The sequence below is a fragment of the Catharus ustulatus genome, chromosome 1 (assembly GCF_009819885.2).
Source record: "Catharus ustulatus isolate bCatUst1 chromosome 1, bCatUst1.pri.v2, whole genome shotgun sequence".
In the NCBI taxonomy this organism is placed as follows: domain Eukaryota; kingdom Metazoa; phylum Chordata; class Aves; order Passeriformes; family Turdidae; genus Catharus; species Catharus ustulatus.
This window is the reverse complement of record NC_046221.1, coordinates 164,610,131-164,634,202: the sequence shown is the minus strand read 5'-3', so window position 1 is coordinate 164,634,202 and position 24,072 is coordinate 164,610,131. Positions and strand designations below refer to the sequence as shown.

The window sequence follows — 24,072 nt, the reverse complement described above, 5'->3', positions numbered from 1 at the left end:
GACACCTCGGCATTGTCCTGGGGACAGGGACACCCCAAAATCATCACAGGGACACCCCAAATCACAGCGTGTCACACACTGCCACCTCGGCATTGTCCTGGGGACAGGGACACAGGGACACCCCGAATCACAGCGTGTCACAGACTGACACCTCGGCATTGTCCTACAGACAGGGGACCCCAAAATCATCACAGAGGGGACACAGGGACACCCCAAATCACAGCGTGTCCCTAACTGCCACCTCGGCATTGTCCTGGGGACAGGGACACCCCAAATCATCACAGGGACACAGGGACACCCCAAAATTATATACAGGGGTCAGGGGACACCCCAAAATCACAGCGTGTCACGGACTGCCACCTCGGCATTGTCCTGGGGACAGGGACACCCCAAAATCATCACAGGGACACCCCAAAATCACAGCGTGTCACACACTGACACCTCGGCGTTGTCCTGGGGACAGGGACACCCCAAAATCATCACAGGGACCCCAAACCCAAACCCCAAAATCCCAGCGTGTCCCTAACGGGCTCTGGGGTTTTGGGGCTGGTTTTGGGATATTTTTGGGGCGGTTTTGGGGATATTTTTGGGGTTATTTTGGGAGATTCTTGGGGTTATTTTGGGATATTTTTGGGGTTATTTTGGGATATTTTTGGGGTTATTTTGGGATATTTTTGGGGTTATTTTGGGAGATTTTGGGAGTTATTTTGGGAGATTTTGGGGGTTATTTTGGGGTCTCACCTGCACATATCCCATATAAGCCTGCACGGCCTCCAGCCCGCAGTGCCCGATCAGCTCTGGGCTTTGGGGCTGGTTTAGGATATTTCAGGATTATTTAGGATATTTTAGGATTATTTAGGATTATTTTGGGGTCTCACCTGCACGTATCCCATGTAGGCCTGCACGGCCTCCAGCCCGCAGTGCCCGATCAGCTCTGGGCTTTGGGGTTAATTTAGGATATTTTTGGGGTTAATTTAGGATATTTTAGGATTATTTTACCTGCACGTATCCCATATAAGCCTGCACGGCCTCCAGCCCGCAGTGCCCGATCAGCTCCCGCACCAGCCCGATCCCTTTCTGGTTCGCCGCCACCTGCGCCCTCAGGTCCGCCAGGTTGTCCCGCAGGTTCCGCGTGCCCGAGCAGCCGGGGACAGCGCCCGGGGCCAGCAGCGCCTCGGTGACAGCTGGGGACAGCGACAGGGACAGGGACAGTGAGGGGACAGCGAGGGGACAGCGCCCGGGGCCAGCAGCGCCTCGGTGACAGCTGGGGACACCGAGGGGACAGTGACAGTGAGGGGACAGCGCCCGGGGCCAGCAGCGCCTCGGTGACAGCTGGGGACAGCGACAGGGACAGTGAGGGGACAGCGCCCGGGGCCAGCAGTGCCTCGGTGACAGCTGGGGTCACCGAGGGGACAGTGAGGGGACATGGACACTGAGAGGACAGGGACAGGGATTGGACACCCCCCCAGGGCTACCTTCATGCCCCTGCCACCTCTCTACTGTCCCCACCATGTCCCCAGTGTCCCCCCAGTGTCCCCAGTGTCCCTACCCTGCTCCTGGAAGTCCCCGGCTGTCACCAGTTTGAAGGACACGAACACGGCCCCATGTCCCCAGTGTCCCTGTGTCCCCAATGTCCCCAGTGTCCCCCATGTCCCAGTGTCCGTACCCTGCTCCTGGAACTGTCCCCGTGTCACCAGTTTGAAGGACACGAACACGGCCCCGTGTCCCCAGTGTCCCCATGTCCCCAGTGATGTCCCCAGTGATGTCCCCAGTGTCCCCATGTCCCCATGTCCATACCCTGCTCCTGGAAGTCCCCAGGTGTCACCAGTTTGAAGGACACGAACACGGCCCTGTGTCCCCAATGTCCCCGTGTCCCCAGTGTCCCCAGTGTCCCCAGTTCCCTCAATGTCCCCAATGTCCCCAGCGTCCCCATGTCCGTACCCTGCTCCTGGAACTGTCCCCGTGTCACCAGTTTGAAGGACACGAACACGGCCCCGTGTCCCCATGTCCCCATGTCCCCAGCGTCCCCATGTCCGTACCCTGCTCCTGGAACTGTCCCTTTGTCACCAGTTTGAAGGACACGAACACGGCCCTGTGTCCCCAATGTCCCCAGTATCCCCATGTCCCCATGCCCGTACCCTGCTCCTGGAAGTCCCCAGCTGTCACCAGTTTGAAGGACACGAACATGGCCCTGTGTCCCCATGTCCCCATGTCCCCAGTGTCCCCAGTGTCCCCCATGTCCCCATGCCCGTACCCTGCTCCTGGAACTGTCCCTTTGTCACCAGTTTGAAGGACACGAACACGGCGCCCTCCTGGCGCAGGCTCTGCGAGTGCGGGGGCATCGAGCCGGGGGTGCTGCCCCCGACATCGGCGTGGTGACCCCGGCTGGCCACGAAGAACACGGGGCGGGGCTGGCCCGGCCAGAACACCTGGACAGGTGAGACAGGACAGGTGAGACAGGACAGGTGAGTCACAGACAGAACACGGGGCGGGGCTGGCCCGGCCAGAACACCTGGGACAGGTGAGGGACAGGTGAGGGACAGGTGAGAGTCACAGACAGAACACGGGGCGGGGCTGGCCCGGCCAGAACACCTGGTACAGGTAAGGGACAGGTGAGAGTCAGGGATAGAACACCTGGGACAGGTAAGGGACAGGTGAGACAGGGACAGAACACCTGAGACAGATGAGACCAGACAGGTGAGAATGGGGGGGACAGAACACCTGGGCAGGTGAGACAGGACAGGTGAGACAGGACAGAACACCTGGGACAGGTGAGAGTCACAGACAGAACACGGGGCGGGGCTGGCCCGGCCAGAACACCTGGGCAGGTAAGGGACAGTTAAAGGGACAGGTAAGTCACAGACAGAACACGGGGCGGGGCTGGCCCGGCCAGAACACCTGGGCAGGTAAGGGACAGTTAAAGGGACAGGTAAGGGACAGGTAAGGGACAGGTGAGTCACAGACAGAACACCTGGGACAGGTGAGAGTCACAGACAGAACATGGGGCGGGGTTGGCCCGGCCAGAACACCTGGGACAGGTAAGGGACAGGTGAGACACGACAGGTGAGACAGGGACAGAACACCTGGGACAGGTAAGGGACAGGTAAGGGACAGGTGAGAGTCACAGACAGAACACGGGGCGGGGCTGGCCCGGCCAGAACACCTGGGCAGGTAAGGGACAGGTAAGGGACAGGTGAGAGTCACAGACAGAACACGGGGCGGGGCTGGCCCGGCCAGAACACCTGGGTAGGTGAGGGACAGGTAAGGGACAGGTGAGACAGGGACAGAACACCTGGGACAGGTGAGACAGGGACAGGTGAGACAGGTGAGAGTCACAGAACACCTGCACAGGTGAGACCGGACAGGTGAGAGTCAGGGACAGAACACCTGGAGGGACAGGGGGTCACCTGTGCAGGTGTGCCCAGGTGTTGTGCTCACAGGTGTGATCCCAGGTGTGCCCAGGTGTGTCCCAGGTGTGCCCAGGTGTGCCCAGGTGTGCCCAGGTGTATCCCAGGTGCCCCTAGGTGTGCCCAGGTGTATCTCAGGTGCGCTCACAGGTGTGATCACGGTCAGGTCGGGCAGGTGACTGTCCCCAAACCCCCCCCCAGGTGTACCCAGGTGTGCCCAGGTGTACCCCAGGTGTGCCCAGGTGTATCTCAGGTGTATCCCAGGTGTGCCCAGGTGTGCCCAGGTGTATCTCAGGTGTCCCCAAACCCCCCCAGGTGTACCCAGGTGTATCCCAGGTGTACCCAGGTGTATCCCAGGTGTACCCAGGTGTATCTCAGGTGTATCTCAGATCCCCCAGGTGTACCCAGGTGTCCCCCAGGTGCACTCACAGGTGTGATGACGGTCAGGTCGGGCAGGTGGCTCCCCCCAAACCCCCCCCAGGTGTACCCAGGTGTATCCCAGGTGTGCCCAGGCGTACCCAGGTGTGCCCAGGTGTGCCCAGGTGTGCCCAGGTGTGCCCAGGTGCCCCCATGTCCCCCCAGGTGCACTCACAGGTGTGATGACGGTCTGGTCAGGCAGGTGGCTGTCCCCAAACCCCCCCAGGTGTGCCCAGGTGTATCCCAGGTGTATCCCAGGTGCCCCCAGGTGTATCCCAGGTGTACCCAGGTGTGCCCAGGTGTGCCCAGGTGTGTCCCAGGTGTATCCCAGGTGTGCCCAGGTGTATCCCAGGTGTGCCCAGGTGTGCCCAGGTGTATCTCAGGTGTACCCAGGTGTATCTCAGGTGTATCTCAGATCCCCCAGGTGTATCCCAGGTGTGCCCAGGTGTGCCCAGGTGTATCTCAGGTGTCCCCATGTCCCCCCAGGTGCACTCACAGGTGTGATGACGGTCAGGTCGGGCAGGTGGCTCCCCCCCGCCCGGGGGTGGTTGCTCAGGATGACGTCGCCCTCGCGCAGCTCCGGGCCCAGCTCCCGGATCTGGGGGGAGAGGGGGGCAGAGACCCCAGAATATCAACAGGGACTCCCCAAAATATCCCAAATAATCCCCAAAATATCCCTAAAATATCCCCAAAATATCAACAGGGACCCCAAAATATCCCAAAAAATCACCCCAAAATTACCCCAAATTACCCAAAATATCCCAAAATACAAACGGGGCACCCCAAAATATCCTCAACATCACCCAGAATTACCCAAAATTACCCAAAATCCCAAAAATATCCACAAAATCACCCCAAAATCCCTCAAAATACAAACGGGGACTCCAAAATTCCATCAGGAACTCCGAAATACAAACAGGGTACCCCAAAATATCCCCAAAATCACCCAAAATTACCCAAAATTACCCAAAATCCCCCAAATATCCACAAAATTACCCCAAAATCCCTCAAAATACAAACGGGGACCCCAAAATTCCATCAGGAACTCTGAAATACAAACGGGGCACCCCAAAATATCCTCAAAATCACCCAGAATTACCCAAAATTGCCCCAAATCCCCAAAATATCCACAAAATCACCCCCAAATCACCCCGAAATACAAACGGGGATCCCAAAATCCCCCAAAATCCCTCAAAATCCAACCAACAACCCCCAAAATCACCCCAAAATACCAACGGGAACCCCAAAATCCCCCAAAATCACCCCAAAATATCCCCAAAATCATCCAAAATACAAACGGGAACCCCCAAATCCCCCAAAATCCCCCAAAACCCAAGCAGGACTGCCCAACCTCCCCCCCCAAAATGCCCCCAGGACCCCCCCCAAATTTCACTTGGGACCCCCTCCAAAACTCCCTGAGACCCCCTGGGACCCCCCAAACCCCTCTGGGACCCCTCAAATTCCCCCTCAAATCCCCCCAAATCCCCCCTCAAATCCCCCCAAATCCCCCCGGGAGCCCCCAAATACTCCCTGGGACCCCCCAAAACCCCTCCAAACCCCCCCAAATCCACCTGGGACCCCCTGAGACCCCTCAAATCTCCCCCAAAACCTTCCAGGACCCTCCCAAATCCTCCTGGGACCCCCTAAAACCCCCCCAGATCCACCTGGGACCCCCCAAATCCCCTTGAAACCCCTCAAAATCCCTTCAGGACACCCTGGGACCCCCCAAATCCCCCCCAAATCCCCCCAGGACCCCCCCAAATCCCCCCGATTTGCGCTGACCTGGAACTGCACGGCTCCTGCATGGTCCTGGGACCCCCCAAATCCTCCTGGGACCCCCCAAATCCCCCCGGGATTCCCGATTTGCGCTGACCTGGAACTGCACGGCTCCTGCATGGTCCTGGGACCCCACAAATCCCCTCCAGACCCCCCCAAATCCCTCTGGGACCCCCGGGACCCCCCAATTTCCCCTCACCTGGAATTGCATGGCCTCCTGCATGGCCCTGAGACCCCCAAAATCCTCCCCAAATCCTCCTGGGACCCCCCAAATCCCCCCGGGATCCCCTAATTTCCCCTGATCTGGAACTGCACGGCCTCCTGCATGGCACTGGGACCCCCCAAATCCCCCCAGGACCCCCCAAATGCCCCCAATTTTCCCTGACCTGGAACTGCACGGCCTCCTGCATGGCCCCCAGGTGCACGGGGATGTGGGGGGCGTTGGACACGAGCCCCCCGTCGGGCCCGAACAGGGCGCACGAGAAGTCGAGGCGCTCCTTGATGTTGGTGGAGATGGCCGTGCGCTGCAGGGTGCGCCCCATCTGCTCTGCGGGACCCCAGAACGGGCAGGGGGCTCGGGGGGCGGCCTGGGACCGCCCTGGGACCACCCAGAGACCACCCAGAGACCCCCGGGACCACCCAGAGACCCCTGGGACCACCCCAGAGACCACCAGGACTACCCCGGGATCTCCAACGCATCTGCTCTGCGGGACCCCAAAACGGGGAGGGGGCTCGGGGGTGGCTTGGGACCACCCTGGGACCACTGGGACCACCCCAGAGACCACCCCAAAGACCTTCAGGGTCATCCAGAGACCTCCGGGACCACCCAGAGACCCCTGGGACCACCCCAGAGACCACCAGGACTACCCCGGGATCTCCAACCCATCTGCTCTGCGGGACCCCAGAAACGGGCAGGGGGCTCAGGGGGCGGCCTGGGAACGCCCTGGGACCCCTGGGACCACCCTGGGACCACCAGGACCACCCCAGAGACCACTGGGACCATCCAGAGACCACCAGGACTACCCCGGGATCCCAAACCCATCTGCTCTGTGGGACCCCAGAAACGGGCAGGGGGCTCGGGGGGCGGCCTGGGAACGCCCTGGGACCACCCAGAGACCCCTGGGAGTACCCAGAGACCACCAGGACCACCCCGGGATCTCCAACCCATCTGCTCTGCGGGACCCCAAAATGGGGAGGGGGCTCGGGGGGCAGCCTGGGAACGCCCTGGGACCTCTGGGACCACCCAGGAATCCCCAGGACCACCCTGGGACCACCCAGAGACCCCCGTGCCCACCCCAGAGACCCCCAGGACCCCCCAAACCTCTCAGAACCCCCCCTGGACTCACCCAAATCCCTCCAGGACCCCCACAAACAGCCCTGGGTCCCCCCAGGAGACCCCACGGGACCCTCAGAACACCCCAGGACCCCCCAAACTCCCCAGGACCCCCCCAGGACACCCCAGGACCCCCCCAGGACCCCCCCCAAGCCCCACCTGCGATGCTCATGAAGCGGTGTGAGAAGATGGACAACTGGACCGGGTCCAGCTCCGTCCCCAGGGTCTGGGCCGGCCCCTCCCCCACGGCGATGTTGATGTCCCCAAGCGGGGTCATGGTGGCCACGCAGCCCGGCTCCACCACGATGGTGCTGGGGACACCGGGGAGGGGTCCCCAAATCTCAGTGGGGTCCCCAAAAATCTCATTGGGGTCCCCAAAACCCCCCAGCACGGTCCTGCCAAATCCTGGGGGTCCCAGGGGCTACCTGAGCTCTTCACCAGAATTTTGGGGTGCCCCAAAACCTCACAGGGGTCCTCAAAACCTCCTTGAGGTTCATCCAGCCCCTTGAGGAACCCAAAACCTCCTTGGGGCCCCCAAAATCTCCCTGGGGCTCCCCCAAATTCCTCCCACCACATCTTGGGGGTCCTGGGGCTCCCTGGGCTCTTCATCAGATTTTTGGGGTGCCCCAAAATCTCCCTGGGGTCCTCACCAGCCCCTTGAGGAGCCCAAAACCTCCTTGGGGCCCCCAAAATCTCCATGGGGTCCCCCCAAACTCCTCCCACCACATCTTGGGGGTCCCAGGGGCTCCCTGGGCTCCTCACTGGATTTTTGGGGTGCCCCAAAAACCCCCTGGAGTCCTCACCAGTCCTTTGAGGACCCCAAAACCTCCTTGGGGCCCCCAAAATCTCCATGGGGTCACCCCAAACTCCTCCCACCACATCCCAGGTGTCCTGGGGCTCCCTGGGCTCTTCATCAGATTTTTGGGGTGCCCCAAAACCTCCCTGGGGTCCTCACCAGTCCCTTGGGGTCCCCAAAACCTCCTTGGGGTCCCCAAAACTTTCCAGGGGTCCCCCCAAACTCCTCCCACCACATCTTAGGGGTCCTGGGGCTCCCTGGGCTCTTCATCGGATTTTTGGGGTTCCCAAAACCCCCCTGGGGTCCTCACCAGCCCCTTGGGGACCCCCAAAACCTCCCGGGGGTCCCGGGGGTTCCCTGGGCTCTTCATGGAGCTTTTGGGGTGCCCCAAACCCCCCCCACCACCCGTCCCCACCTGTTGGTGTCGATGATGATGGCCGGGCCGGGCAGGACGTGGTCACTGCCCAGGTCCTCCAGCAGGTACACGGGGGTGTCCTGGTACCCCCCCTCGAAATAGCACTGGGTCACCTGTGGGGGACACCTGGGGTCACCTCCAGGGCACTTGTGGTCACTTCCGGTCACCCTCGAGTCACTTCCTGTTATTTCTGGTCACTTCCGGTCACCCTCGAGTCATTTCTGGTAATTTCTGGTCACTTCCGGGTCACCCCTGGGTCCTTTCCAGTTGTTTTTTGCCACTTCTGGGTCACCCACTGGTCACTTCCGGTCACTTCAAATCACTTCCGGGTCACCCCGGGTCACTTCCGGTGACTTGTAGGTCACCCTCCCGTCACTTCCGGATAACCCTCGAGTCACTTCCGGTATCTTCTGGTCACTTCCGGTCATTTTCAAGTCACCTGGGTCACTTCCGGTAACTTTCAGGTCACCCCCTGGTCACCTGTGGTCACTTCTAATCACTTCCGGGTCACCCTGAGTCACTTCCAGACACTTCTGGGTCACCCTCGGATCATTTGTGGCCATTTCCGGTCACTTTCAGAAAACCACGTGTCACTTCCGGTCACTTGCAGGTCACCCTCAGGTTACTTCCGGGTCATCTCCAGGTCACTTTAGGTCACTTCCGGGTCACTTGCAGGTCACCCTCGGGTCACTTCTGGTCACTTGCAGGTCACCATCTGGTCACTTCTGGGTCACCCCGGTCACTTCCGGTCACTTTCAGGTCACCTGGGTCACTTCCGGTCACTTTCAGGTCACCCTCTGGTCCTTTCCAGTCAATTCTGTGTCACGCTGGGTAACTTCCTGTCACTTCCGGGTCATCCCCAGGACACTCGTGGTCACTTCCGGGTCACTTCCGGTAACACCCGAGTCTCTTTTGGTCACTTCCGGTCACTTTCAGGGCACACTCTGGTCACTTCCGGGTCACCCTCTGGTCACTTTTGGGTCACTTCCGGGTCCCCTTTGGGTCACTTCCGGTAACTTCATGTTACTTCCGGGTAACCCTAGGGTCACTTCCAGGTCACCCTGTGGTCACTCCCAATCATTTTTTGCTCACTCTCTGGTCACTATCGGGTCACTTCCAGGTCACTGTCAGTTCACTTCCGGTCACTTGCACGTCACCCTGGGTCATGTTCAGTCACTTCCGGGTGACCTCCTGTTCACTTCCGGGTTACTTCCTGTTCCCTTCTGGTCATTTCCGTTCACCCTCCGGTCACTTCCGGTCACTTCCGATCACTTTCAGGTCACCATCTGGTCACTTCCTGTCACTTTCAACTTACTCTGTTGTCACTTCCGGGTCACTTCCGGGTCACCCCAGGTCACTTTCAGGTCACTTTTGGTCACTTCCGGTCACTATCACCTCACGCTTTGGTCACCCTCTGGTCACTTCCGGGTTTACCCGTGGGTCACTTTCAGTCACTTCCGGGTCACCGTTGGGTCATTTACTGTCACTTCCTGGACATTTCCGGGTCACCCTGCGGTCACTTCCTGGTCACTTCCTGATCACTTCCGGTCATTTCCTTCAACACTCCTGTCACCCCGGGTCACTTCCGGTAATTTCCAGGTCACTTCCGGTCACCCCCAGGTCACTCCTGGTCACTTCCACTAGCTCTGGGTTACCCCTGGGCCCCCCCAGTCCCTCCAGTCCATCCCAGTTCCTCCCAGTCCCTCCCAGTTCCCCCATTCCCAGTTCCCCCAGTCCTCCCAGTCCATCCCAGTTCCTCCCAGTCCCATTCCCATTCCCATTCCCAGTCTGTCCCAGTCCGCCCAGTCCCTCCCAGTCCATCCAAGTCCCATTCCCAGTCCCATTCCCAGTCTGTTCCAGCTCCCCCATTCCCAGTCCCCCTGATCCCCCCAGTTCCTCCAGTCCCCCCAGTCCCATTCCCAGTTCCATTCCTATTCCCAGTCTATCCCAGTCTCCCCAGTCCCAGTCCCATTCCCAATCCATCCCAGTCCCCCCAGTCCCCCCCAGTCCCCCTCCAGTCCCTCCCAGTCCATCCCAGTCCATCCCAATCCATCCCAGTCCCTCCATCCCATTCCCAGTCCCCCCCAGTCCCCTCCGGTTCCCCCATTCCCAGTCCCTCCCAGTCTGTCCCAGCTCCCCCAGTTCCCCCCAGTCCCATTCCCATTCCCCCTCAGTGCCCCCCAGTCCCTCCCAGTCCCCCCCATTCCCATTCCCATTCCCACTCCCATTCCCAGTCCCTCCCAGTTCCCCCAGTTCCCCCAGTCCCATTCCCAGTCCTATTCCCATTCCCAGTCCCCCCCAGTCCCATTCCCAGTCCCCCATTCCCATTCCCAGTCCTTCCCAGTCCCTCCCAGTCCCCACATTCCCAGTCCCATTCCCAGTCTGTCCCAGTTCCCCCAGTCCCCCCAGTCCATCCCAGTCCATTCCCAGTCCCCCATTCCCAGTCCCCCCCATTCCATCCCAGTCCCATTCCCATTCCCATTCCCATTCCCAGTCCCATTCCCATTCCCTCCCAGTCCGTCCCAGTCTCCCCAGTTCCTTCCAGTCCCCCCAGTCCCCCCCCAGTCCCTCCCAGTCCCAGTCCCCACAGTCCCCCCAGTTCCCTCCCAATCCCATTCCCAGTCCCTCCCAGTCCCTCCCAGTCCCAGTCCCCACAGTCCCCCCAGTTCCCTCCCAATCCCATTCCCAGTCCCTCCCAGTCCCTCCCAGTCCCTCCCAGTTCCCCCATTCCCATTCCCATTCCCACTCCCAGTCCATTCCCAGTCCCTCCCAGTTCCCCCAATCCCATTCCCAGTTCCCCCAGTCCCTCCCAGTTCCCCCAGTCCCATTCCCAGTCCGTCCCAGTCCCCCCATTCCCACTCCCAGTCCCCCCAGTGCCCCCAGTTCACCGTCTCCACTCTGGGCGCGTCCCCGCGCGGCCCCAGCGGCTCGGGGGCCACGGGCTCGGTGCTGCCGGTGCCCCGCACCCGCAGATCGTCCACGAGCACGGCGCGGCCCGGCAGCGCGAACCCGAACTCCTGGCGGTACCTGGGGACAGGGACCCCAAAATTATCGGGGGGACCCCAAATTACCGGGGTAAACCCCAAAATTATCGGGGGGACCCCAAATTATCGGGGTGAACCCAAACTCCTGACGGTACCTGGGGACAGGGACCCCAAATTAACGGGGGGACCCCAAATTAACGGGGGGACCCCAAAATCACCGGGGGGACCCCAAATTATCGGGGTGAACCCGAACTCCTGATGGTACCTGGGGACAGGGGACCCCAAATTACCGGGGGGACCCCAAATTATCGGGGGGACCCCAAATTACCGGGGTGAACCCAAATTATCGGGGTGAACCCGAACTCCTGACGGTACCTGGGGACAGGGGACCCCAAAACACGGGGGGACCCGAAATTATCGGGGGGACCCCAAAATTATCGGGGGGAACCCGAACTCCTGCCGGTACCTGGGGAACCCCAAAACATGGGGGGAACCCAAATTAACGGGGTGAACCCCAAAACATGGGGGGAACCCAAATTAACGGGGGGACCCCAAAATTAGCGGGGTGAACCCGAACTCCTGATGGTACCTGGGAACAGGGGGACCCCAAAATTACCGGGGGGACCCCAAAACATGGGGGGAACCCGAACTCCTGGCGGTGCCTGGGGACAGGGGACCCCAAATTATGGGGGGAACCCAAAACCGGGGGGGAACCCCAAAAGTATCGAGGTGAACCCCAAAACCTGTCAGGACCCCAAAACCCGGGGGCAAACCCGAACTCCTGACAGTACCTGGGGAACCCAAAATTATCGGGGAGACCCCCAAATTATGCGGGGGGAACCCCAAAACCGGGGGAGAACCCGAACTCCTGGAGGGGCAGGGGGGCGCTGGGATGAGGACTGCGGTGCTGGGGTGGCACTGGTGGCACTGGTGGCACTGGGACAGGGTTGGTGGCACCAGGACAGGGTGGTGGCACTGGGATGGGACTGGTGGCACTGGGACAGGACTGGTGGCACTGGGATGGGATTGGTGGCACTGGGACAGGGTTGGTGGCACCAGGACAGGGTTGGTGACAGCAGGACAGAGTGGTGGCAGTAGTGTGCATGACAGGATGGTGTCACCATGCCAGGGTGATGGCACTGGGACAGAGCTGGTGGCACTGGGACGGGACCAGTGGCAGAGGGACAGGACCACTCTCACCAGGACAGTGTGGTGGCAGTGGTGTCCCCATGCCAGTGGCACACCGGTGGCACTGGGACAGGACTGGTGGCACCAGGACAGGGTAGTGACACTGGGACAGGGCTGGTGAAACTGGGACAGGGTTGGTGACACTGGGACAGGACTGGTGGCACTGGGACACGGTTGGTAGCACTGGGATGGGGTTGGTGACACTGGGATGGGACTGGTGGCACTGGGACAGGGCTGGTGACACCAGGACAGAGTTGGTGACACCAGGACAGGGTGGTGGCACCAGGACAGGGTGGTGGCAGTGGTGGCACTCACCGCTCGGTGAAGGCCCCCAGGAAGTCCCCAGCCTGGCACGTGTCCGGCCGGGCGGGGTGGCCCCGCGCTGACACCATGAGGGCGCCGTCGGTGCCATCGTAGCGCATGTGCAGGAAGGGCTCGGTGACAATCTGCTCGCTGGGGACAGCCACGGGGACACGGTGGCACCGGGTCAGGGTGTCACTGTGTCACTGTGTCATTGTGTCATTGTGTCATTGTCACTGTGTCACTGTCATTGTGTCACTGTGTCATTGTGTCATTGTCACGGTGTCATTGTCACTGTGTCACTGTATCATTGTCACTGTCACTGTGTCACTGTCACTGTGTCACTGTCACTATGTCACTGTGTCATTGTCACTGTGTCACTGTGTCACTGTGTCACTGTCACTGTGTCTGTGTCACTGTGTCACTGTGTCACTGTCACTGTGTCACTGTCACTGTGTCACTGTGTCACTGTCACTGTGTCACTGTCACTGTGTCACTGTGTCACTGTGTCACTGTCACTGTGTCACTGTCACTGTGTCACTGTGTCACTGTGTCACTGTCACTGTGTTACTGTCACTGTGTCACTGTCACTGTGTCACTGTCACTGTGTCACTGTGTCACTGTCACTGTGTTACTGTCACTGTGTCTGTCACTGTCACAGTGTCACTGTCACTGTGTCATTGGTGTCACTTTGTCACTGTCACCACATCACTGTGTCACTGTGAATTTATCTCTGTCACTGTTGTCACCCTGTCACTGTCACCATGTCACCCCATCCCCAGTGTCACCATCACCACATCATCCCGCCATCCCATCAGCCTGTCCCCGTGTCACCCTGTCCCTGTGTCAGCCTGTCCCCATCCCGCTGTCCCCTGTCCCCATCCCGCTGTCCCCTGTCCCCATCTCGCCCCGTCCGGCTCTCCCTCCCGTCCCCCCCGCGTTTGTCGCGCCTGTCAGCATTTGTGGCGATTGTCACTTTTGTCACCCCCTGTCGCTGTCCCTGCTCTCACTCAGTGAACCCCTGTCCCTTTGTCACCCTGTCCCCTGTCCCCACTCTCACCCTGTGAACCCCTGTCCCTTTGTCACCCTGTCCCCTGTCCCCACTCTCACCCTGTGAACCCCTGTCCCTTTGTCACCCTGTCCCCTGTCCCCACTCTCACCCTGTGAACCCTTGTCCCTTTATCACCCCCTGTCCCCGTCACTGTCCCCACACTCACTCAGTGAACCCCTGTCACTGTCATTGTCCCCACACTCACTCTCCAAACCTCTGTCCCTTTTGTCCCCTGTCCCCTCACTCACTCTCCGAACCCCTGTCCCCTGTCACTGTCCCCTGTCCCCTGTCCCTTTGTCACTCACTCAGTGAACCCCTGTCCCTTTTGTCACCCTGTCCCCTGTCCCTTTTGTCACTCACTCAGCGAAGCCCTGTCCCCTGTCACTGTCACTGTCCCCTGTCCCCTTTGTCACTCACTCGGTGAACCCCTGTCCCTTTTGTCACCCTGTCCCCTTTGTCACTCACTCGGCGAACCCCTGTCCCCTTTGTCACTCACTCGGTGAACCCCTGTCCCCTGTCACTGTCCCCTGTCCCTTTTGTCACCCTGTCCCCTTTGTCACTCACTCAGCGAACCCCTGTCCCCTGTCCCTTTTGTCACTCACTCAGCGAACCCCTGTCCCTTTTGTCACTCACTCAGCGAACCCCTGTCCCTTTGTCACTCACTCAGCGAACCCCTGTCCCTTTTGTCACTCACTCGGTGAACCCCTGTCCCCTTTGTCACTCACTCGGTGAACCCCTGTCCCCTTTGTCACTCACTCGGCGAACCCCTGTCCCCTGTCCCCTGTCACTGTCCCCTTTGTCACTCACTCGGCGAACCCCTGTCCCTTGTCCCCTGTCACTGTCACTGTCCCCTGTCCCTTTTGTCACTCACTCGGCGAACCCCTGTCCCCTGTCACTGTCCCCTGTCCCCTTTGTCACTCACTCGGCGAACCCCTGTCCCTTTTGTCACTGTCCCCTGTCCCTTTTGTCACCCCCTGTCCCTTTGTCACTCACTCGGCGAACCCCTGTCCCCGCAGCGCGTCCCGGCAGCGCCGCTCGAGCTCCCGCAGCCGCTGCTCGAGGCGCGGGAACGCGCCGGGGCCGTACGGGAGCGCGCACGGCTCCTGCTCCTCGTGCACGACATCGGCGAGAGCCAGCCCGAGCGCCGAGAGCAGCCCGCTGTGCCTGGGGACACGGGGACATCAGGGGACAGCAGGGGACAGCAGGGGACAGCGAGGGGACAGCGAGGGGACAGTCCTCAGACAGCCCCCAGACAGCCCGAGAGCAGCCCGCTGTGCCTGGGGATACGGGGACATCAGGGGACAGCAGGGGACAGAGAGGGGACAGCGAGGGGACAGCCCGAGAGCAGCCCGCTGTGCCTGGGGACACGGGGACATCAGGGGACAGCGGGGGACAGCGAGGGGACAGCCCCCAGACAGCCCGACAGCAGCCCGCTGTGCCTGGGGACATCGGGGACATCAGGGGACAGCGAGGGGACAGCGAGGGGACATCAGGGGACACCCCCAAACCCCACCCAGGACACCCCAAGACCTCCAGGACCCCTCAAGTCCCCCCAAACCCCCCAGAACCCTCCCAAACTCCATCCCGGGGGTCCCCAAACCCCTCAGGACCCCCCAAAACTCCCCAGGACCCCCCAAACTCCCCAAGCCCCCCGGGGCCCCCTCCCCAAACTCCCCCACGGGATCCCCCAAACATTCCCAAACCCCCCAGAACCCCCCCAAACCCCCAGGACCCCCGCGGGACCCCACCCCGAGGGTCCCCAAATCCCTCAGGACCCCCACCCCAAACCCCCTCAAGACCCCCCAAACCTCCCAGGACCCCAAGGACCCTCCAAGCCCCATCACGGGACTCCCCCAAACCCCTCAAGACCCCCCAAACTCCCCCCAGGACCCCCCCATTCCGGACCCCTCAGGACCCCCCGAGACCCCTCCCCAAAGTCCCCCCAAGCCCCCCGGGCCCCCCCAGGCCCCGACGGGAGCCTCCCAAGCCCCCCCCGGGGACCTTCCCAAACCCCATTCCGGCTCCCCCCAAACCCCCAGAACCCCCCAAATCCCTCAGGACCCCCCAGGACCCCTCCCCAAACTCCCCCCCGGGACCCCCCAAGCCCCTCAGGATCCCCCAAATCCCTCAGAATCCCCCTAAAACCCCCAGGACCCCCCCCGGTACCCCACCCCGAGGGTCCCCAAACCCCCCAGAACCCCCCGAGACCCCTCCCCCAAACTCCCCCAAACCCCACTTCGAGGACCCCCCAGGACTCCCCAAACCCCATTCGGCACCCCCGAAGCCCCTCCAGGACCCCCCACCAAACCCCCCCAAACCCCCCAGGACCCCACAAACCCCTCCCAAAACTCATTCCGGATCCCCCAAACCCCATCCTGGGACCCACCAAGCCCCCAAAACCCCATTCCGGATCCCCCCAAACCCCTCAGGACCCCCCGGGACCCCTCCCCAAACTCCCCTCAGGACCCCCCAAGCCCCCCAGCCCCGTCCCGGTACCGGTGCACGCAGACCCGCGCCATGCGCAGCGTGCGGGCGATGGCACACGCGTGCTGCCCGCCCGCGCCACCGAAACACGCCAGGATGTGACGGGAGGCGTCGTGTCCCCGAGCCTGGCACGGGGGGACAGACAGGGACAGTCAGGGACAGTCAGGGACACTCAGGGACAGTCAGGGACAGCCAGTGACAGACAGGGACAGACAGGGACACTCAGGGACAGTCAGGGACAGTCGGGGACAGTCAGGGACAGTCAGGGACACTCAGGGACAGACAGGGACAGTCAGGGACACTCAGGGACAACCAGGGACAGGCAGGGACAGTCAGGGACAGTCAGGGACAGACAGGGACACTCAGGGACAGTCAGGGACAGACAGGGACAGTCAGGGACAGTCAGGGACAGTCAAGGACAGTCAGGGACAGACAGGGACAGTCGGAGACAGTCAGGGACACTCAGGGACAGTCAGGGACAGTCAAGGACAGTCAGGGACACTCAGGGACAGTCGGAGACAGTCAGGGACAGACAGGGACAGTCAGGGACAGTCAGGGACAGACAGGGACAGTCAGGGACAGTCAGGGACAGTCAGGGGACAGACAGGGGACAGACGGGGACAGACGGGGACAGACGGGGACAGTCAGGGACAGACAGGGACAGTCAGGGACAGTCAGGGACAGTCAGGGGACAGACAGGGGACAGACGGGGACAGACAGGGACAGTCAGGGACAGACAGGGACAGACGGGGACAGTCAGGGACAGACAGGGACAGTCAGGGACAGTCAGGGACAGTCAGGGACACTCAGTGACACCCAGAGACACTCAATGACACCAGGTGACACCCAGTGACAATCAGTGACACCCAGTGACACTCAGAGACAGACAGGGACAGTCAGTGACACTCAAGGACACCCAGTGACAGTCAGTGACAGACAGGGACAGACAGTGACACTCAATGACACCCAGATGACACCAGGTGACACAGGTGACACAGGTGACACAGGTGACAATGACAATGACAATGTCACCCACCTGTGTCAGGGCGCGGATGGGCTGGCACATGGCCTCAGTGACACACAGGGACACTCAATGACACCCAGGTGACAATGACAATGACAATGTCACACCCACCTGTGTCAGGGCGCGGATGGGCCGGCACATGGCCTCAGTGACACACAGGTGACAATGACAATGACAATGTCACACCCACCTGTGTCAGGGCGCGGATGGGCCGGCACATGGCCTCAGTGACACACAGGTGACAATGACAATGACAATGTCACACCCACCTGTGTCAGCGCGCGGATGGGCCGGCACATGGCCTCGTTGGCCACGCGGATGAAGCCCAGCGCCACCTCCTCGACCGAGGGCGGCTCGGGGGACACGTCGGGGACAGCGCTGTCCCCCGTGGCACTCCGGAAGTCCCCGATGGTGGCGGCCAGGTGACGGAACGCGGCCACCGCGCTGTCCCGGCACAGCGGCTGGTCCTCGCCCGGCCCGAAGATCCGCGGGAAGTACTCGGGGAGCAGCCGGCCCAGGACAAGGTTGGCGTCGGTGACCGTCAGGGGACCCCCTGGGGACACGAGGGGACAGTCAGGGGACACCCTGGGGACACGGGGACACTGGGGGATGGTCCGGGGACCCCCTGGGGACACGGAGACACAAGGGGACAGTCAGGGGACCCCCTGGGGACACCGGGACAGTCAGGGGTCAGTCAGGGAATGGTCAGGGGACACCCTGGGGACACGGGGACAGGCAGGGGACAGGCAGGGGACACCCTGGGGACACGGGGACACCGAGGGGACAGTCAGGGGACACCCTGGGAACACTGGGGGACACGGGGACAGTCAGGGGACAGTCAGAGGACCCCCTGGGGACATCAGGACAGTCAGGGGACAGGCAGGGGACAGTCAGGGAATGGTCAGGGGACACCCTGGGGAAACAGGGACAGTCAGGGGACATGGGGACAGTCAGGGGACAGTCAGGGGACACCCTGGAAACACAGGGACAGTCAGGGGACACGGGGACAGTCATGGGACAGTCAAGGGACACCCTGGGGACACAGGGACAGTCAGGGAACATGGGGACAGTCAGGGGACAGTCAGGGGATGGTCAAGGGACACCCTGGGAACACTGGGACATGAGGTGACACTCAGGGGACACTCAGGGGACACTCAGGGGACGGTCAGGGGACACCCTGGGGACACCGGGGGACATGGTGACAGTCAGGGGACAGTCAGGAGGGACACAGGGGACACCGGGGACACTCAGGTGACACAGGTGACAGGGCTGTCCCGCACTCACCCTTGTGGTAACAATCAGGGGACACGGGGAGCACACAGGTGACACAGTGACACAAGTGACACACAGGTGACAGTGACAATGACAGTGACACTCACCCTTGCGGTAACAGGTGATGGTGACACAGGTGACACACAGGTGACAATGACAGTGACACTCACCTTTGCAGTAACAGGGGACACAGTGACACACAGGTAACGATGACACACAGGTGACACACAGGTGACACACAGGTGACAGTGACACAGGTGACAGTGACACAGGTGACAGTGACACTCACCCTTGCAGTAACACGCCAGGTAGTGACAGTGACAGTGACACAGGTGACAGTGACACAGGTGACAATGACAATGACAGTGACACTCACCCTTGTGGTAACAGGTGACACACAGGTGACACAAAGGTGACAGTGACACAGGTGACAATGACACACAGGTCACACAGGTGACAATGACACAGGTGACAATGACACACAGGTGACACAGGTGGCAATGACAGTGACACAGGTGACAATGCCACTCACCCTTGCAGTAACACGCCGGGCAGTGACAGTGACACAGGTGACACAGGTGACAGTGACAATGACAGTGCCACTCACCCTTGCGGTAACACACCGGGCAGTGACAGTGACACACAGGTGACACACAGGTGACACACAGGTGACAGTGACAATGACAGTGCCACTCACCCTTGCAGTAACACGCCGGGCAGTGACAGTGACACAGGTGACACAGGTGACAGTGACTGTGACAATGACAGTGACACAGGTGACAATGCCACTCACCCTTGCAGTAACACGCTGGGCAGTGACAGTGACACAGGTGACACAGGTGACAGTGACAATGACAGTGCCACTCACCCTTGCGGTAACAGGGGACACAGAGACACAGATGACAGTGACAGTGACAATGACAGTGACAATGACAATGACAGTGCCACTCACCCTTGCGGTAACACGCCGGGCAGTGACAGTGACACACAGGTGACAGTGACACACAGGTGACAATGACAGTGACAATGACAGTGACACAGGTGACAATGCCACTCACCCTTGCGGTAACACGCCGGGCCCGGGTGCGCCCCCGCGGATTCGGGACCGACAACGTAGAGACCGGACCTGAGGGGACAGGGGACACTGAGGGGACATTGGGGACACTGAGGGACACTGAGGGGACACTGAGGGACACTGAGGGACACTGAGGGACATTGAGGGGTCAAGAAGGGGACACTGAGGGGACACTGAGGGACACTGAGGGGTCAAGAAGGGGACACTGAGGGGACATTGTGGGGACACTGAGGGGACACTGAGGGGACACTGAGGGGACAGGGAACACTGAGGGGACACTGTGGGGACATTGGGGACACTGAGGGGACACTGAGGGGACACTGAGGGACACTGAGGGGACATCATGGGGACACAGAGGGGACACCGTGGGGACACTGAGGGGACACTGAGGGGACACCACGGGGACACTGAGGGGACAGGGGGACACTGAGGGACACTGAGGGGACATTGGGGACACTGAGGGGACACTGAGGGGACACTGAGGGGACATTGGGGACACCAAGGGGACACCATGGGGACACTGAGAGACAGTGAGGGGACATGGAGGGGGCATTGAGGGGACAGCATTGGGACACTAAGGGGACACAGGGGATACTGAGAGGACACTGAGGGGACACTGAGGGGACAGGGGGACACTGAGGGGACATTGGGGACACTGAGGGACACTGAGGGGACACCGAGGGACACTGAGGGACACTGAGGGACATTGAGGGGTCAAGAAGGGGACACTGAGGGGACACTGAGGGACACTGAGGGGACACTGAGGGGACAGGTGACACCAAGGTGACAGGGAGACATCCATGGGGACATCCATGGGGACACCGAGGGGACATTGGTGACACCAAGGTGACAGGGGCCAGCCCTCCCCACCGGAAGAAGAGGCGGGACCCTCCCCCCGCGGCCACGGTGTTGATGTCCAGCTGCGGGGCCTGGATGGACACTCCGGCCGTGCTGGCCTCGAACACGTGCTCCAGCGCGCCCGCAAAGCGGCTCACGTCCGTCGAGGTGCCTGGGACACCAAACAGTGAGTGACCACAGAGTGACCACAGAGTGACCCCAGAGTGACCCCAGAGTGACCCCAAACACTGAGTGACCACAGAGTGACCCCAGAGTGACCTCAGAGTGACCACAGAGTGACCCCCAGAGTGACCCCAGAGTGACCACAGAGTGACCCCAGAGTGACCCCAACCCCTGACAGCGGCTCACGTCCACCGAGGTGCCTGGGACACCAAACAGTGAGTGACCACAGAGTGACCCCAGAGTGACCCCAGAGTGACCACAGAGTGACCCCAACCCCTGACAGCGGCTCACGTCCACCGAGGTGCCTGGGGACACCAAACAATGAGTGAGTGACCACAGAGTGACCCCAGAGTGACCACAGAGTGACCCCAAAGTGACCCCAACCCCTGACAGCGGCTCACGTCCGTCGAGGTGCCTGGGACACCAAACAGTGAGTGGCCACAGAGTGACCCCAGAGTGACCACAGAGTGACCCCAGAGTGACCACAGAGTGACCCCAAACACTGATAACGGCTCACGTCCGTCGAGGTGCCTGGGACACCAAACACACTGAGTGACCACAGAGTGACCCCAGAGTGACCCCAGAGTGACCACAGAGTGACCCCAAACTGACCCCAAAGTGACCCCAAATAGAGACCCCAACCCCTGACAACGGCTCACGTCCGTCGAGGTGCCTGGGGACGCCAAACACTGACTGACCCCAAACACTGACCACAAACACTGACCACAAACACTGACCCCAAACTGACCCCAAACACTGACCCCAAACACTGACCGTGGCTCACGTTGGTCGAGGTGCCTGGGGACCCCCAGGACCCCCAGCCCCAACGGGATCCCCCCCAGACCCCAAATCCCCAGGGGACCCCCCCCACACCTCAAATCCCCCACACCCCAATCCCCCCACATCCCAAACCCCCGCACCCCAAATCCCCTGCACCCCAAACCCCCCAGATCCCAAATCCCCCAGACCCCAAATCCTCCGCACCCCAAACCCCCCGTACCCCAAACCTCCCGTACCCCAAAACCCCCTCACCCCAAATCCCCTGCACCCCAAATCCCCACAGGACCCCCCCAGACCCCAAATCCCCAAATCCCGCGCCCCAAACCCCTGGCACCCCAAATCCCCCCACACCCCAAATCCCCCACACCCCAATCCCCTGCACCCCAAATTCCCCAGACCCCAAATCCTCACATCCCAAATGCCCCTGAACCCCAAATCGTCCAGACCCCAAATCCCCCAAATCCCAAATCCCCCATACCCCAAACCCCCCGTACCTCAAATCCCCCACACCCCAAATCCCAAATCCTCCAGACCCCAATCCCCCTCACCCCAAATCCCCCGCACCCCAAATCCCGCACCCCAAATCCCCCAGACCCCCAAATCCCCCGCACCTCCAACTCCCTGCACCCCAAATCCTCCTGCACCCCAAATCCCCTGCACCCCCCAAACCCCAAATACCCCAAATCCCCCTCACCCCAAACCCACCACACTCCCAATCCCCCAGACCCCCCCGCACCCCGAATCCCCCTCACCCCAAATCCCCCGCACCCCAAATCCCCAGACCCCAAATCCCCCGCACCTCAAATCCCCCCAAACCCCAAATCCCCCACACCTCAAATCCCCCTGGTACCCCGAACCCCCAATCCCTCCATACCCCAAATCCCCCGCACCCTAAATCCACTGCACCCCCTGCACCCCAAACCCCCCCGACCCCAAATCCCAGAACCCCCCATACCCCAAACCCCCCGTACCCCAAACCCCCTGTATCCCAAATCCCCCAGACCCCCAAATCTCCCACACCTCAAATCCCCTGCACCCCAAATCCCCCTGAACCCCAAATAGCCCAGACCCCAAATCCCCCAAATCCCCGCACCCTAAATCCCCAGGGGACCCCCATACCCCCAATCCCCTAGACCCCAAATCCCCTGCACCCCAAATCCCCCACACCCCAAATCTCAGACCTCCCCAAATCCCAAGCCCCCCGCACCCCAAATCCCGCACCCAAAATCCCCCACATCCCAAACCCCCCACACCCCAAATCCCAAATCCTCCAGACCCCAATCCCCCCCACCCCAAATCCCTGCACCCCAAACCCCAAATCCCACACCCCAAACCCCCCACACCCCAAATCCCACACCCCAAATCCCCCACACCCCAAATCCCACACCCCAAATCCCCCACACCCCAAATCCTCCAGACCCCAATCCCCCAGACCCCAAATCCCAAATCCCGCACCCCAAATCCCCAAATCCCCCAAATCCCCACACCCCAAATCCCCCACACCCCGAATCCCCCACACCCCAATACCCCAGACCCCAAATCCCTGCACCCCAAATCCCCCAGACCCCAAATCCTCCGCACTCCCAATCCCCCGCACCCCAAATCCCGCACCCCAAATCCCCCAAATCCACATCCCAAATCCCAGACCCCAAATCCCCCTCACCCCAAATCCCGCACCCCAAATCCCCCAAATCCCACATCCCAAATCCCAGACCCCAAATCACTGCACCCCAAATCCCCCTCACCCCAAATCTCACACCCCAAACCCCAAACCCCCTGTACCCCAAATCCCCCTGAACCCAAACCCCCTAAATCCCCCTCACCCCAAATCCCCCACACCCCAAATCCCCCAAATCCCCCACACCCTAAATCCTCTGCACCCAAAATTCCCTGCACCCCCGCACCCCAAATCCCCCAGACCCCAAATCCCCCATCCCAAACCCCAAATCCCGCTCACCTCCCATGTCGAAGCCGATCACGGGGGTCCCGTCCCGGGGGTCGAAGGTGGTCCTGGCGTAGCCCACGACCCCCGCGGCGGGGCCGGACAGGATGGCCTGGGACCCCCGGAACCGGGCCATGGGGGTGAGCCCGCCGTCCGAGCGCATGAACAGCACCCGGACCCCCTGTGGGATTTGGGGTTTGTGGGGTTTTTATGGGGTTTGTATGGGGTTTGTATGGGGTGAGCCCCCGTCCGAGCGCATGAACAGCACACGGACACCCTGTGGGATTTGGGGTTTGTGGGGTTTGTGGGGTTTTTATGGGGTTTGTGGGGTGTTTATGGGGTTTTTATGGGGTTTTTATGGGGTGTTTATGGGGTGTTTATGGGGTGAGCCCGCCGTCCGAGCGCATGAACAGCACCCGGACCCCCCGAAACAATGGGGTTTGTATGGGGTGTTTATGGGGTTTGTATGGGGTTTGTATGGGGTTTGTGGGGTTTGTATGGGGTTTGTGGGGTTTGTATGGGGTTTGTATGGGGTGAGCCCCCCGTCCGAGCGCATGAACAGCACACGGACACCCTAAAACAATGGGGTTTGTGGGGTGTTTATGGGGTTTTTATGGGGTTTGTGGGGTTTGTATGGGGTGAGTCCCCCGTCCGAGCGCATGAACAGCACCCGGACACCCTGAAACATCGGGGTTTGTGGGGTTTGTGGGGTTTTTATGGGGTTTGTATGGGGTTTGTATGGGGTTTGTGGGGTTTTTATGGGGTGAGCCCCCCGTCGGAACGCATGAACAGCACCCGGACACCCTGA

At 61.0% G+C, this 24,072-nt stretch overlaps 2 protein-coding genes across 2 annotated transcripts in view; one reads left to right on the top strand and one right to left on the bottom strand.

Annotated features, from left to right (window-relative positions):
* LOC116994948 (erythroblast NAD(P)(+)--arginine ADP-ribosyltransferase-like) overlaps positions 1-24,072 on the top strand; it is a 268,873-nt gene that overhangs the window by 129,792 nt on the left and 115,009 nt on the right. The window lies entirely within an intron of this gene.
* LOC116994619 (5-oxoprolinase-like) overlaps positions 1-24,072 on the bottom strand; it is a 46,991-nt gene that overhangs the window by 10,937 nt on the left and 11,982 nt on the right. The window contains exons 6-19 of the mRNA XM_033056464.1: positions 23,280-23,445; positions 20,393-20,531; positions 19,506-19,573; positions 17,445-17,728; positions 16,164-16,276; positions 14,661-14,831; positions 12,632-12,769; positions 11,033-11,171; positions 8,145-8,257; positions 7,093-7,244; positions 5,987-6,147; positions 4,321-4,422; positions 2,255-2,429; positions 1,000-1,184 (exon numbers count right to left, since the gene is read on the bottom strand). Coding sequence (XP_032912355.1) covers positions 1,000-1,184; positions 2,255-2,429; positions 4,321-4,422; positions 5,987-6,147; positions 7,093-7,244; positions 8,145-8,257; positions 11,033-11,171; positions 12,632-12,769; positions 14,661-14,831; positions 16,164-16,276; positions 17,445-17,728; positions 19,506-19,573; positions 20,393-20,531; positions 23,280-23,445 — 2,106 coding nt within the window. The remainder of the gene's footprint in view (positions 1-999; positions 1,185-2,254; positions 2,430-4,320; positions 4,423-5,986; positions 6,148-7,092; positions 7,245-8,144; positions 8,258-11,032; positions 11,172-12,631; positions 12,770-14,660; positions 14,832-16,163; positions 16,277-17,444; positions 17,729-19,505; positions 19,574-20,392; positions 20,532-23,279; positions 23,446-24,072) is intronic.